The following is a 13462-nucleotide window of genomic DNA, read 5'->3' on the forward strand; positions in this document are numbered from 1 at the left end:
GAGTGGAAAACACAGATGAACTTATACAAAACTGCTCCTCATTGTGCTTTTAAAGACATTTACTTTTTTTTTTTGTCTTTTTTAGGGTCGTACCTGTGGCATATGGAGGTTCCCAGGCTACGGGTATTGAGCTGTAGCCACCAGCCTACACCACAGCCACAGCAACGCAGGATTCAAGCAGCATCTGTGACCTACACCATAGCTCACAGCAACACCAGATCCTTAACCCACTGAGAGAGGCCAGGGATCAAACCCACAACCTCATGGTTCCTAATCGGATTCATTAACCACTGAGCCACAATGGGAACTCCTAAAACACTTTACTTTCTTTTTTTCTTTTTTTTTTTTTTCTTTTTTTTTTTTGTCTTTTTGCCTTTTTCTAAAGCTGTTCCCGTGGCATATGGAGGTTCCCAGGCTAGGGGTCAAATCAGAGCTGCAGCCGCTGGCCCACGCCAGAGCCACAGCAACACGGGATCTGAGCCACATCTGTGACCTACACCACAGCTCACGGCAACACCAGATCCTTAACCCACTGAGCAAGGCCAGGGACCAAACCCGCAACCTCATGGTTCCTAGTCAGATTCGTTAACCACTGAGCCACGACAGGAACTCCCACTTTACTTTCTTTCCACAGCAATTAGTTATCAGTAGAAGGCACAATGGAAAGATATATAGTTAATATATAAAGTCTAGCAACAATCTGAAAAAGATTAAGCTCCAATAGACAGAAAAAAAGATTAGATTTTTGTTCTTTCAAAAATGTGCACATGTATTTAATTCATGGAAAAATGATACAAAGAATGTTGTATTCTATCTTGTGAAATTACATTTGAGTTTCAGGAAAAATCACCATGATTAGGGACAAAAATCACCTTTCCATATATATGATACAGAAATTATTATAACCATAAAAGTAGGTAGTATAGGTAGTGAAAGTCTTCTGCTCTTGGTACTAACTGCATATGTGACTCAGTTAAGACATTTAACTTCTCTGGACCCTGCTTTCTCATCTAATAAATAAGAGAGTCAGACTTAATTATCTCTAAGGTATCTGTCACCTCTCAAAATGATTCTAACACTATAAACCTTAAAATCTGAAATACGTTACTCATATTCTACATACTTTATGTGATCAATATGAATTTATCAGTTAGTTCTAATTCTAAAAGAGACAGTGATATTTCTCACCTGAAGAATCAGCGTCATGCAGCAAGTTTCGAAGCTTACTACAAAGCTGGATCATGCTGTCCAACTGTCTGTTTATCTTCACATCTTGTATCCAAGCGGGGGTGTAACACACTGGACATCCGGATCCAAAGCAGTCACTTATACAATTACTTTAAAAGGATTAAAAAACATAGATATCAACACATCCAGTAGAATCCAAATTTCAAAAAACAAACAAACAGTTTGAACAGAAGTAAGTGAAGAGAGGCTATTCTAACAATGGTCGATTACAAAATATTAGCTAAAACAGTGTTCTGGAAAGAGCATAACACACACACAGACACACAATCTAAATCTAAAGTTACTTATGTAATTTGTTATGAGGAGACTACACCTGGCCAGACAATAGTCTGCATAATTTTTCCCTGCAGATAAATCTATAGTTTCTAAAGAGTGAGAGTACAGAGGGAGATATAAACAAACATATCCTGTACCTAATGCATGCAAGCCATGCATTTCAACCTTTCCTACCCTAACCCTCACACTATGCTTCATCGAAATAACTAAAATTACTGCAAAGAGACAAGGAAAGTTTTCTTTTCTTCTGTTTTTATACGTATCTAAAGGCTTTAAAGCAGTTTTTGAGAAAACATCTTTGGTTCTTTCAGACACTTTTATAACCTGTAGACTCAAATTACTTTGGATTATCTGTCCAAGAGTTATAGTCTCATAATTCAAACGGTTTTCCTAACTTTAGGGGTTATAAACCATTTGTGACTGATGAAGATGGATACAAGTTTTTGTTCATAATCCCCCCTGAAGCCTATTGTGAATTCTGAAATAAGAAAACTATAAACCTACTCCTTCCTTAGCTTCACCAGGGGGGCTGCAGCAGGACTGGGTCATATAGCAGTTATAAATACCACATTTCCAAAAACTACCCCCTTTTCATGTGACCCACTCATATGCAGACTCAGATGACTCTTAAAACAGGAGCTCCCCTCAGAAAAAGGCTGTGGTATTTACAATCCTTGTGTTCTCAGATCCCAGCTTGATTCATGTCACAAGTAACTCAATACACGTTGTAAAATGAATTATAAGCCAGTGGCTGAGAGAGGCCTTCCAGATCACTGGGTCAAATTTCTTTAGCAAAGAAAGGAAATTTTTTGAGTTTGCTTATAGTTAAGAACTCTTAACTTGGAACCCCAACATATAAAACAGGTAAACTGACTCCTCAGGAGATTTAAATCATCAAACTTTTTTTTATATATTACTCAATGAATTTATTAAAGTTGTACAATGATATAGCATTTCCATTCCAAACCCCAGCATCCCCCCACACCCTAGCCTCTCTCTTTTGGAAACCCTAAGTTTTTCAAAGTCTGTGAGTCAACATCTGTTCTGCAAAGAAGTTCATTCTGTCCTTTTTTCAGATTCCACATGTAAGTGATAGCATTTGAGGTTGGTGTCTCATTGTCTGACTGACTTCACTTAGCATGATAATTTCTAGGTCCATCCATGTTGCTAAAAATGCTGGTATTTCATTCCTTTTAATGGCTGAGTAATATTCCATTGTGTATATGTACCACATCTTCTGGATCCACTCCTCTGTCGATGGACATTTAGTTGTTTCCATGTCTTGGCTATTACAAGTAATGCTGCAATGAACATCGGAGTACATGTTGCTTTTCACAGTCATGGTTTTCTCTGGATAGATGCCCAGGGATGGGATTGCAGATCAAATGGTAGTTCTATGTTTAATTTTCTGAGGAATCTCCATCCTGTTTTCCACATTGGTTGCACCAATTGACAATCCCACCAACAGTGTAACAGGGGTCCTTTTTCTCCACATCCTCTCCAGCACTTATTATGTATAGACTTTTTGATGATGGCCATTCTGGCTGGTGTAAAGTGGCACCTCAGAGTGGTTTTGATTTGCATTTCTCTAATAATGAGTGATGTTGAACATCTTTTCATGTGTTTTTTGGCCATCTTTCTGTCTTCTTTGGAGAATTGTCTGTTTAGATCTTCAGGCCATTTTTTTATTAAGTCATCAATTGTTGTACAATACTTATTTGAGGAATACCAGTGAAATATAGTCAAAATCTATTCATCAAAGAACCACCATCTTGGAGTTCCCGTCATGGCTCAGCGGAAACAAACCTGACTAGCATCCATGAGAACACACGTTCAATCCTTGGGCCTACTCAGTGGGTTAAGGATCTGGAGTTGCCATGAACTGTGGTGTAAGTTGCAGACTCGGCTCAGATCCCACGTTGCTGTGGCTGTGGTGTAGGCTGGCGAATGTAGCTCCAATTTAACCCCTAGCCTGAGACCCTCCATATGCTGCAGGTGCCACCATCTCACTCAGATGAGGAAAATGAGATCTAGTTAAGACACTTAACCAGCACCACACTAGTACTCAGATCAATCTATTCAATCTATTTTATATATTCTGTAATACATATGTCTTTTTTTCCTTTTCTTTTTCTTTTCAGGGAATCAGAGCTGCAGCTGCTGGCCTGTGCCACAACCACAGTAACACCAGATCTGAGCCATGTCTGCAACCTACAGCTCGTGGCAATGAAAGATTGTTAACCCACGGAGCGAGGCCAGGGATCAAACCCTCATCCTCGTGGATACTAGTCGGGTTCTTAACCCGATGAGCCACAGTGGAACTCCCTGTAATACATGTCTTAATGCTGTTATCAAATTATTTTGAATACATTAATCCAGAATTCTGGAGATATATGTTGGTTCTCAATAGATCTGCCTAACTCATTGAGCCAACATTTTCCAAATGACCAATGTGTGATGTTATAAAATCACTGAGCCAACATTTTCCAAATGACCAATGTGTGATATTATAAAATCATGTGGACAAAACAGCCATTCAAAGTACAAGATGAACCAGTGAAATTTAATATAACAAACATTCACCGATATAGCTTAGATTCCACACTGTAACAAATCTAAAGAAACTAGCACTTGACAAGTAGTGATAGAGTAGCAATGAAGAATATTCATAATTATTTTAAAAGGCTGTTAAAATACTCTTTTTAACAACTATAGATATGTATAAGACCAGATTTTCTTCATATGCTTTAATCAGAACAACATTATCAAAACATTTTAAATACGTAGGTGGATATGAGAATCTGCTGGCTACTCACCAAAACAATAAAGAGATTTGCAAGAAAGTGAAAACAATGCCACTCTATTTTTAATTTGGCTTATAAAATAGTTATTTTCCCTAAAAAGCGTTACTTATGTCACTATGTAACAGATTTATTATTTTTAAATGTAGTCATATTTTTTTAAAAATCTTAGTTTTACATGGTAAATACACACATATATAATAAACAAAAGCCCTTTGGGTTCCTTAATTTTTTAAGAGGATAAAATGGCTGAGACCAAAAGTTTGGGTCTCCCTGCCACGTCTTAAAGAAAGTTAATGGACTAGTTTTACGGACATGAAAGTATTCTGAAACTACCAGAACATGTCAATAAGATAAAAATCTGTTATCCCTCCAACCTCCCCTCGACTCTAGTGCTTCGGTTGCACTGGGACATATCAAAACCAACTTTTAAAGCTGCATGGGAGTTCCCGTCGTGGCACAGTGGTTAACGAATCCGACTAGGAACCATGAGGTTGCGGGTTCAATCCCTGCTCTTGCTCAGTGGGTTAACGATCCGGCGTTGCCGTGAGCTGTGGTGTAGGTTGCAGACGCGGCTGCGATCCAGTGTTGCTGTGGCTCTGGCATAGGCCGGTGGCTGCAGCTCCGATTTGACCCCTAGCCTGGGAACCTCCATATGCCGCGGGAGCGGCCCAAGCAATAGAAAAAAGACAAAAAAAAAAAAAAGCTGAATGGTATTTACTGCATTTCTCAGCAGCTTTACATAGCTACAAATCTGCAAAGAATACAAACAGCTGCCCTAATTCTTGGCATCATATAATAAAAACAAACCGGGAGTACACTGAAGGCACAGACGACCATTTTCTCTTTTAAATGTTCTCATCCCTGTCTTAATCTTTCATTAGCCATTTTAAGTCACAGACCCTTTTAGAATCCAATTAAAAGGTATGGAACACACACACACATGCTTTGCATACAATTTCATGGAATCTGTTATGCACCAGGAGATTTCTCACTAGTCTATTATATACAGTGAGTACATCCCCTGAAACAAAATAAATCTGCATGCCACAGAGTGGAGACAGGAAATGGACAAAATTTTAAAGAGATAATGGGAGACCTTTGGAGGAGGTAGTATTTGAGCTGAAATGCAACTAATGGAAAGGTAGCCTCACAAAAATTTAGCAGAAGTACATACTAGATGGAAGAAAGAGTAAGTGCAAAAGTCCTGGGGCAGGAGTGAGTTTGATGTGTTTAATGAACTAAGTCTGAGAGAGAGAATTGGACAGTGGCTTAGACCAAAGTATAAACAGTAGCACACAGAGAAAAAAGTGGGAAAATTCAAGATTTAGGGTACACTTTGAGGTGAAACTGACAAAGCTTAAGGATGGGGAAGAAGAAAAATGGCAATCAGGTATGACTAGCAGCTTTTGCTTTGAGTAAATTCGCTATCATTTATTCCGATAGCACCATTTATTGCTGTGAAGGTTATCAAGGAAAGAACTGGGCAAAGGCGAAGATGATCAACAGATCTGCTCTGAGCATATCAAGTCTGAAACCGCATTTCATCATTCACATGGAGGTATCAGGTTGGCAATAGATACTATTTCCTACCCCATCCTCCTGCTGGATGTGCCCTATGTAACAGATCTGTGTTTCTAGAAACAAATTGGGACCCCCAACAGTAACTACCTCCCACACATCCCTAACCCACTGAAGTCACACAGTAAACTATTTTCATATGTGTTTAAACTTCATATTGCAGTACGCTCATGCAAGGTAATCACATAGTCATAATTTGAAATAATTAAAAGACTGATTCAAAGAAGGATATATTAACTCTGTCTCACAGACAATTAAACTAAAACATTCACTCCTTTAATTGATTTCTCCTGAGTAAGAAATAAGATGATGAAAATCTAATATTCTAACCTCTAAGCCAGGGCTTTGATGGATACAATTTCAAATAACTGTTATGGCTTGAATTGTGTCCCTCCAAAAGATGCTTAAGTCTTAAACCCCAGGACCTGTGAATGCGACCTTATTTGGAAATAAGGTCTTCATAGATGACCACATTAAGATGAGATCATCAGGAGTTCCTGCTGTGGCTCAGTAGGTTAAAGACCTGGAATCGTCTCTGAGGATGCAGGTTCGATCCCTGGCCTTGCTCAGTGGGTTAAGGATCTGGCACAGCTGCAGCTGTAGCTCTGATTCGACCCCTGGCCCAGGAACTTCCATATGTCACAGGAGCAACTGTAAAAAGAAAAAAAGATGAGATCATCAGAGTAGGCCCTAATTCAATTTAATTGATAGTTGTATTAAAATAAAGAAATCTGGACACAGAGACAAACACACACATAAGGGAGAATGCCATGTGAACATGAAGGCTAAGATCAGAGTGATACATCTCCAAGCCAAGAAAAGCCGAAGATTTCCAGGAACCAAAGATTCTCCACCTCAAAGGTAGGAGAGAGGCCCGGGACAGATTTTCCCTCACAGCCCTCAGAAGGAACCAAACCTACTGACACCTCACTCTCAGCCTCCAGAACTGTGAGCATGTAAATGTCTGTTGCTCTGAGCCACCCAGCTTTGATACTTTGTTATGTCAGTCCTAGGAAAGTAATATAATAACAATAAGAATCAAACTTTCACAATTTGGAAAGTCTAGATACAAAAAAATAAGAATAAATAAGACATTTGAATTATGTAAGAGGTATTAATTTTTTTCCCCTAGCTTAGCAAAGCTACTTACTAAGTTTTCTATCTTTCAACAAATCATCCTCTTTGAGCTTTGAGTTTTCTGATTTGTAAATGAAGACAGTTAAAAAGATTAAAATGAGACAATGTACAGTGAGTTACCCTGCAGTCTATTAGTTAAACAACATAAGGTAATACTGGTATCAATATGATTACATGACTTATCTAGTAAAAATATAGTTGCACTATATATATGCGTGTGTGTGTGTGTGTGTGTATATCTATCATAAGCCATAATTACTTACCTACAGAAGATGTGCTCACATCCTCCTAAACACACAGGCTCCCTCAGAATATCAGTGCTGTTTGAAAAAAGGAAAACAATGAAAAATTAGGGCTTTTTTAATAAACATTTTTTACACAACAAATCCAAGGCCCAACACTACCATTTTTCTTTCTCAAAATAGAAGATACTAAGGGTGTGTTCTTGAGGAGTTCCCTGGTGGGCTAGCAGTGGAGGATTCAGTGCTGTCACTGCAGTGGCCTGGATTTGATCCCTTGTCTGGGAACTTGCGTGTGCTGTAGGGGGGAAGAAAAAGAAAAAAGGACGTATTTTTGAAAGACTGTTACTCACTGATTAAATATTGTATCATCACACATCTGCTGAATTCAAATAATAACTACTAAACCAGTGCAAATGATAACACTTTTTATATTGTATATACTGTGAAATCATAGAAAGAAGCAACTTAGTTCCGTCTCTCTGAACCTCTTACAAGTAAAACCGACCACTGGCTGCTGCTTTCAACCAAAGATTCAAAGGGGAGACCATAAATCTCAAAATGTGACTAACGCGTAGAATGACTATATAGTGCAGTGTCTAAATCAGAACATTTCTGAGAATGAAAGAGAGTGATAACTGGATAGGACAGTAGGTATAAACCAGGACTGCTCCAGAAAAATAGGACATCTGGTCACCTTGACTATGCGAATCTACGGTTTTCAATTTAAAAAAAAAAAAAAAAAATCAGTCTCCTGTTGTTGTTAAGTAGCCATCCATTTTTGACAGATGTCTTATCAAAATACATTCATTCAGTTTATAGAAAGTTGATTGGTTTATTCTTTAAAGCAACTGCAAATAGCTACCATCAGGTTGGCATTCTACAGACAATTACATATTCCCAGCACTGCCTATCAAAAAGCACCTGCTGTCAAACATATTCCAATAAAATTTTTAAAAAATTAAAAATTAAAAAAGCACCTGCCTTTTTTTAATCCTAAGAAGGTAATGGTACTTAACTAATAAACACAAATCAAGTCATTATAACTAGAGGGTGTAATGAGGCAAGAGCAAACAGGAAAAGAAAAGAGCAAACAGAAACAGTAAAAAAAAAAAAAAAAAAAAAAAGAATTATTTTTGTGCTTGGTTTATTATACTAACCCCAGGTCCTTTAGGTATTTACACCACTATTATCCAATTACCTCTGTACACATACCACATGTCAATAAAAATAGTCTTCCACATTTCTCACAAGATCAAAAGTATCACACTGCATCATTTAATAGATATGAACGTTAAAGTGAAATTGAGCTTTCAAAAGAGTGCTAAAAACAGAGCACATCAACAATATTATTCTCAAGATATTGAAAATGGTGATCACTGACATTATACAACCCATCACTTTTTAAAAACTCACGATATCTTATTTTTCTACCACCCTACATAGAACATGGTCATAGGAGTTTCCATTGCGGCTTAGCAGAAATGAATCAGACTAGTATCCATGAGGACACAGGTTCAATCCCTGGCCTCCCTCAGTGGGTTTAGGAACCAGCATTGCTGTGAGCTGTGGTGTAGGTGGCAGATGTGGCTTGGATCCTGTGATGCTGTGGCTCTGGCATAGGCCAGCAGCTGCAGCTCCAATTAGACCCCTAGCCTGGGAACCTCCATATGCTGCAGGTGCAACCCTAAAAAGACAAAAAAAAGAAAGAAAGAAAAAAGAATATGGTGATAAAAATATGACTTGTAGGAGTTCTCTTGCAGTGCAGTGGGTTTAAGGATCCGGTGTTGTCACTGCAGTGGCTCAGCTTTAATCTCTGGCCAGGGAACTTCTGCATGCCATAGGTGCAGCCAAAATACACATACACATACACACACACACGACTTGTAATGTGCCAACCACTTCTATGATCCCGGCAATGAAGATCTCTGCTACAATGCTCATGGTGGTCCTGTAATTTTTGTTCATTATTTGACCCATCAAACCTAACCTCCAATCTCCTAATTGTGCTGGATTCTACTTTATTATGAGCTCTGCCTCTGCAATCTCAAAAGCAGTATTATCTCCTCCTATCATAATATCCCCCTTCTTTTTTATCCCAACACCCTGACCAAACCTCCAAGCTAACTAGTTCAGAGTCTTCCTCACCACCGCCCTAATTCTGCTGACCTCTTAAGACACTCAAGGGCCCCACAGCCTACTCCTTCTGTGTCTGCTCTCAGGCTAAGAAGAGCCATTATAAAAAGACAGAGAGATAAACAAACTGTCTCTATAAACTCACTTGGTAGTTTCCTCACCTTTGTATCTCCACCAAAGTGATATATTAGATGTTCTGTGAGTAAACAAAGCAAGGAGTAGATAATCACCAAGCTCAAAATCCCACTAACCGTACTGAAGCCAAACAGTGTGAGCTTTTAACCACTAGACTCATTCCTACCTCCTCATCGTGATCTTCCCCCTCCCTCCAGGCTCAGAGGGAAAGATCTCCATCAGTCATTCTTCCTTCTTAAAATGTGCTGCGAAATTTGTCCTTAGATTACTATAGCCATCCTTCCTCTTCCACCTGCATCTAAACATGCACAGGTAACCTCTCCTGCAACCTAAAAACAACCACTTTAGATCCTGAATCCACGCCACCTTCTGCCCCAGCCTGTCCCTTTCTTGCAGATAAAAGTTCTTAAGTAATGCTCTGCACCAGCAAACTCCATCTCCTTACCTTTCCAGCTTTAACTCCCACCACTGCGCTTACACTGTGCACCAAAGCCATTTTTTTCGTCCTCCTTCTTCCTCACCTCTCTGTGAAATAACACCAACCTCACCCTCTTTCCTAAAACTTTTCCTTCCACTGAGTTTTAGTTTTCTTATAGCATGTTTACATTTGCCTATTTCAGTGCTTCCTTAGCTGCTGCTTTTCCTATCTCTCGGTATACGCTTACCCCCAGGGTGCAGTCCACAGCCTCTGGTTTTCTCTGCGAATACCTGACTCGATGCCTTGATTCTGCTTCTAAACTTAAATTTCCTTCTCAAGATGGCTCTGAACCCTTTATCTAGAAGTCCTTATCCTTCACCCAGCAACAAGATGCTGCAGTGTACTTAGCAATGAATCTAGTATCTATGACTAATTGATCAGTTATACTAATTATTCTAATTACTAACCTAGAAAATATTTTGTATTGCTGTTAATAGATGAGAAAAGACACTGGGAGGGTGAATGAAAATTAGGTGCATGTGTGTGTGTGCTGGGGGAAGGAGCAGGAAGAGAAGTGTTAGAGCCAAAGCTGGAAGAGGGTGGTGCCAAGTTCAAAATAACTTTAATGCAAAAGCTCAAAGAACAGATACACTTACACAGAGGGTGGCAGTGACCTCTGTCAAAACCAGACTTTCTGACAACTAGAGCTTAGCTAGAAGACACTTTGGAATAAAAGAATTCTTATTACAACCAGACAATATCTATCACAATTTTAAAGATACCAAACTTTAACTCAACTAATTCTACTGCCAGGAATTTATTCTTCAGATAATCTCAGACGCATGCTTGCAAAATTGAAATGTCAAAAGACTAAAGATATCTATGTAGCAAAGATACCAAAAGCTTCCAGAGATTAAGAAATAATAAAATGTCAGTTATATATATAATTTTTTTAAGGATTCAGAAGAGCATAAGACCTGGCAAGGGGTGACAAGGGATGTTGGGTCTTCATAGTAATGACTGAAAATTGTTTTGTACTTTGAATTCTTTATCCAGGCCTCTTCCTTAGTAGAAAGTCAATAGATAGCTGGTAATAAGAAAATCCATCTTGGAGTTCCCACTGTGGTGCAACAGCATCAGCAGCACAGTGGGTTAAGGATCCAGCGTTGCTGCAGCTGCAGCTTCCATCATAGCTGCAGCTCAGATCTGATCCCTGGCCTGGGAACTCCATGCTGCAGGGAGGAAAGGAGGGGAGGGGAGGAAAGGAAACCCATTTCTCAGAGTAGGAAGATAAAAGAAGTTAACAAATAATGTCTAGAATGGGGAAAGAAAAAAAAAAAGGCAAGAACTAGTAACAGAAACACATGTGGCAATGTGGAAGTTCTAGAATTAAAACAGATGAAAAGAGGTTGTATCTGGAGTATAGAACTCAAGGGTGATGAGGCATGTGGCAAAAATGTTTTCATTATACTTTTGGGCCTATTAACGCTGTCAACTATGTTCACGTATAATTCCAATAAAAAATCTTAAATGTAATGGTACATGGACAAGGGTATTCACTCCAGTACAGGTCTTGTGTTTATTATAGTACAAGACTGGAAACAATCTAAATGTTTACCTAGGAAATGAACCTCTTAAAGGATACACAAGAAACTGATCATGGTGTGTTCTTGAAGAAGATTCAGAGCTGTCATTCATTTAACAAATATTTAACGACCATACCGTGTCCTTTGGCATATGCATGGATTACTTTTCAATATTAAAAAGTTCTTCACAATCTGCAAGCGAGGCAAACTTTGCCCTCACTGCTCCTCAACAAAAACGGCTCTTCAAGTTCCCACGTGGCTCAGTGGGTTAAGGATTCAGTATTGTCACTGCAGAGGCTCAGGTCACTGCTATGGTGTGGGTTCAATCTCTGGAAACTTCCAGGTGCCCAGGGTACAGGCAAAAAAAAAAACAAAAAAAAAAACAAAAAAAAAACCCTGCTCTTATCAGTGTCTGTGATGTTTTTCAAACACCTTGTGTCCAATTCCAAGCCCACAAATACTCAGACTATCCCCAGCCTAGAATACACTTCCTCCTCCCCAAAAACTACATCAAGCCTACACATCTTCCAATTACTGCCCAGGATGACATAATAAAATGACACTAAACAAAAAAGCACAGAAATTCCTAGAATTTGGTTTCCATGCCACCACTTAGGCAAAACCTGTACCCAGACATATAAAGGACACAAAGTTGACTGTGTTATACTCTTTCCTTAGGAGCTTATAATCTAGATGGGTAATTTTGTGGTTAAAATATGGCTTAAGTACAAAATGCTCTACAAGTTCCACAGGTAGCATTCAGCTGAGGCTCTGGAAATCAATGTTGAAAACTAAATATTCTGAATTTTATCTGCCTGATTTCTTTTCTTTTTTCTTTTTTTTTTTCAAGTCTCCAAATAGACTGTTGTCCTACAGACAAGAGATCTTACTTTCATTTTTCTCTGAACTCCCCAACACACCATTACCTACCTAGCATGGTGCTATATATGAACAGCAGGCTCTCAATAAATCTTTGTGAGTGAACCAAGTGGAAGACTACAAACAAAAATGCATTTATATTAACAATTCTATTTTATCCTTTCCCTATTTTTTGTTTGATATACATTTATATTAGAAGGAAAAAAATCCAGAAGCATAAGACGACATTTGCACGGTAACAGGATTTCTATACCTTGAAAATTCAACTACTTTACTCTTTCCCTTCTACAGTCATATTCTGTTACTTTACATGCAGTTCACCTGAAAAGGTCGGTGCCGTCAGAGGAAGAACTAAGTAGGAAAAACAAACTTTTTTTTTTCTTTTCAGAAAAAGCTCCTATTGATATAAAATTTTCTTTACAGAGAAGGAAATAAAATTTAGTTAAGATTACACCATATTGAAGCAGACCAATTTCTTAAATGAATGGCTCCCTAAGCTTCCATGAGGTATCAACTGCTATTTACTATCAGGCAAGATAGCTACTACAGTGCTCTTACATTTTAGAAAATCCCCAAGCTATTTTTAAGTGTGGACCAATGCATTTAACATCAAAATTCAGAGCCTCCTGAAGCCAATTAAACAATTTGTCTTACCTACCTTGAGAATAAACAAAACTGTTAACAAGGGGTATGAATGACATGAAAGCATCTTATTTTATATAGTTTTTTTGCATGCCAGATTCAAGTAAATCACATGAGAAAAATAAGAATTCATGTCCAATTTTCAGTGTCAATAAAGACAGTATAAACCAATGTGTCACATATACCAAAAGTCAAAGGGGCAGCAGAATTCTAGTAATGACTAATTATATTAGAATGTCTATTATGAGCCAGAAAAGCCACCAAGAATATGTATACCCAACTCAAAGAGTTTTTTTTTTTAATTCTATCTTCTATTCCCTTCCCCCCAAAGCAAAACAGTATCTAAGTAACTGCTGATATTTCTGTCCTTAAAGCATAACCTCC

General features: G+C 38.4%; 1 protein-coding gene across 1 annotated transcript in view; it reads right to left on the minus strand.

The window, feature by feature from the left end:
- The window catches only part of BARD1 (BRCA1 associated RING domain 1), an 86992-nt gene that overhangs the window by 68498 nt on the left and 5032 nt on the right, over positions 1–13462 (minus strand). Inside the window, exons 2-3 of the mRNA XM_021075146.2 lie at positions 7307–7363; positions 1189–1337 (exon numbers count right to left, since the gene is read on the minus strand). Coding sequence (XP_020930805.2) covers positions 1189–1337; positions 7307–7363 — 206 coding nt within the window. The remainder of the gene's footprint in view (positions 1–1188; positions 1338–7306; positions 7364–13462) is intronic.

This window comes from Sus scrofa, chromosome 15 (assembly GCF_054392235.1).
Source record: "Sus scrofa isolate SSC_HxYL_T2T_F1_AM1 chromosome 15, Sscrofa_HxYL_maternal_Yorkshire_Landrace_v2.0, whole genome shotgun sequence".
In the NCBI taxonomy this organism is placed as follows: domain Eukaryota; kingdom Metazoa; phylum Chordata; class Mammalia; order Artiodactyla; family Suidae; genus Sus; species Sus scrofa.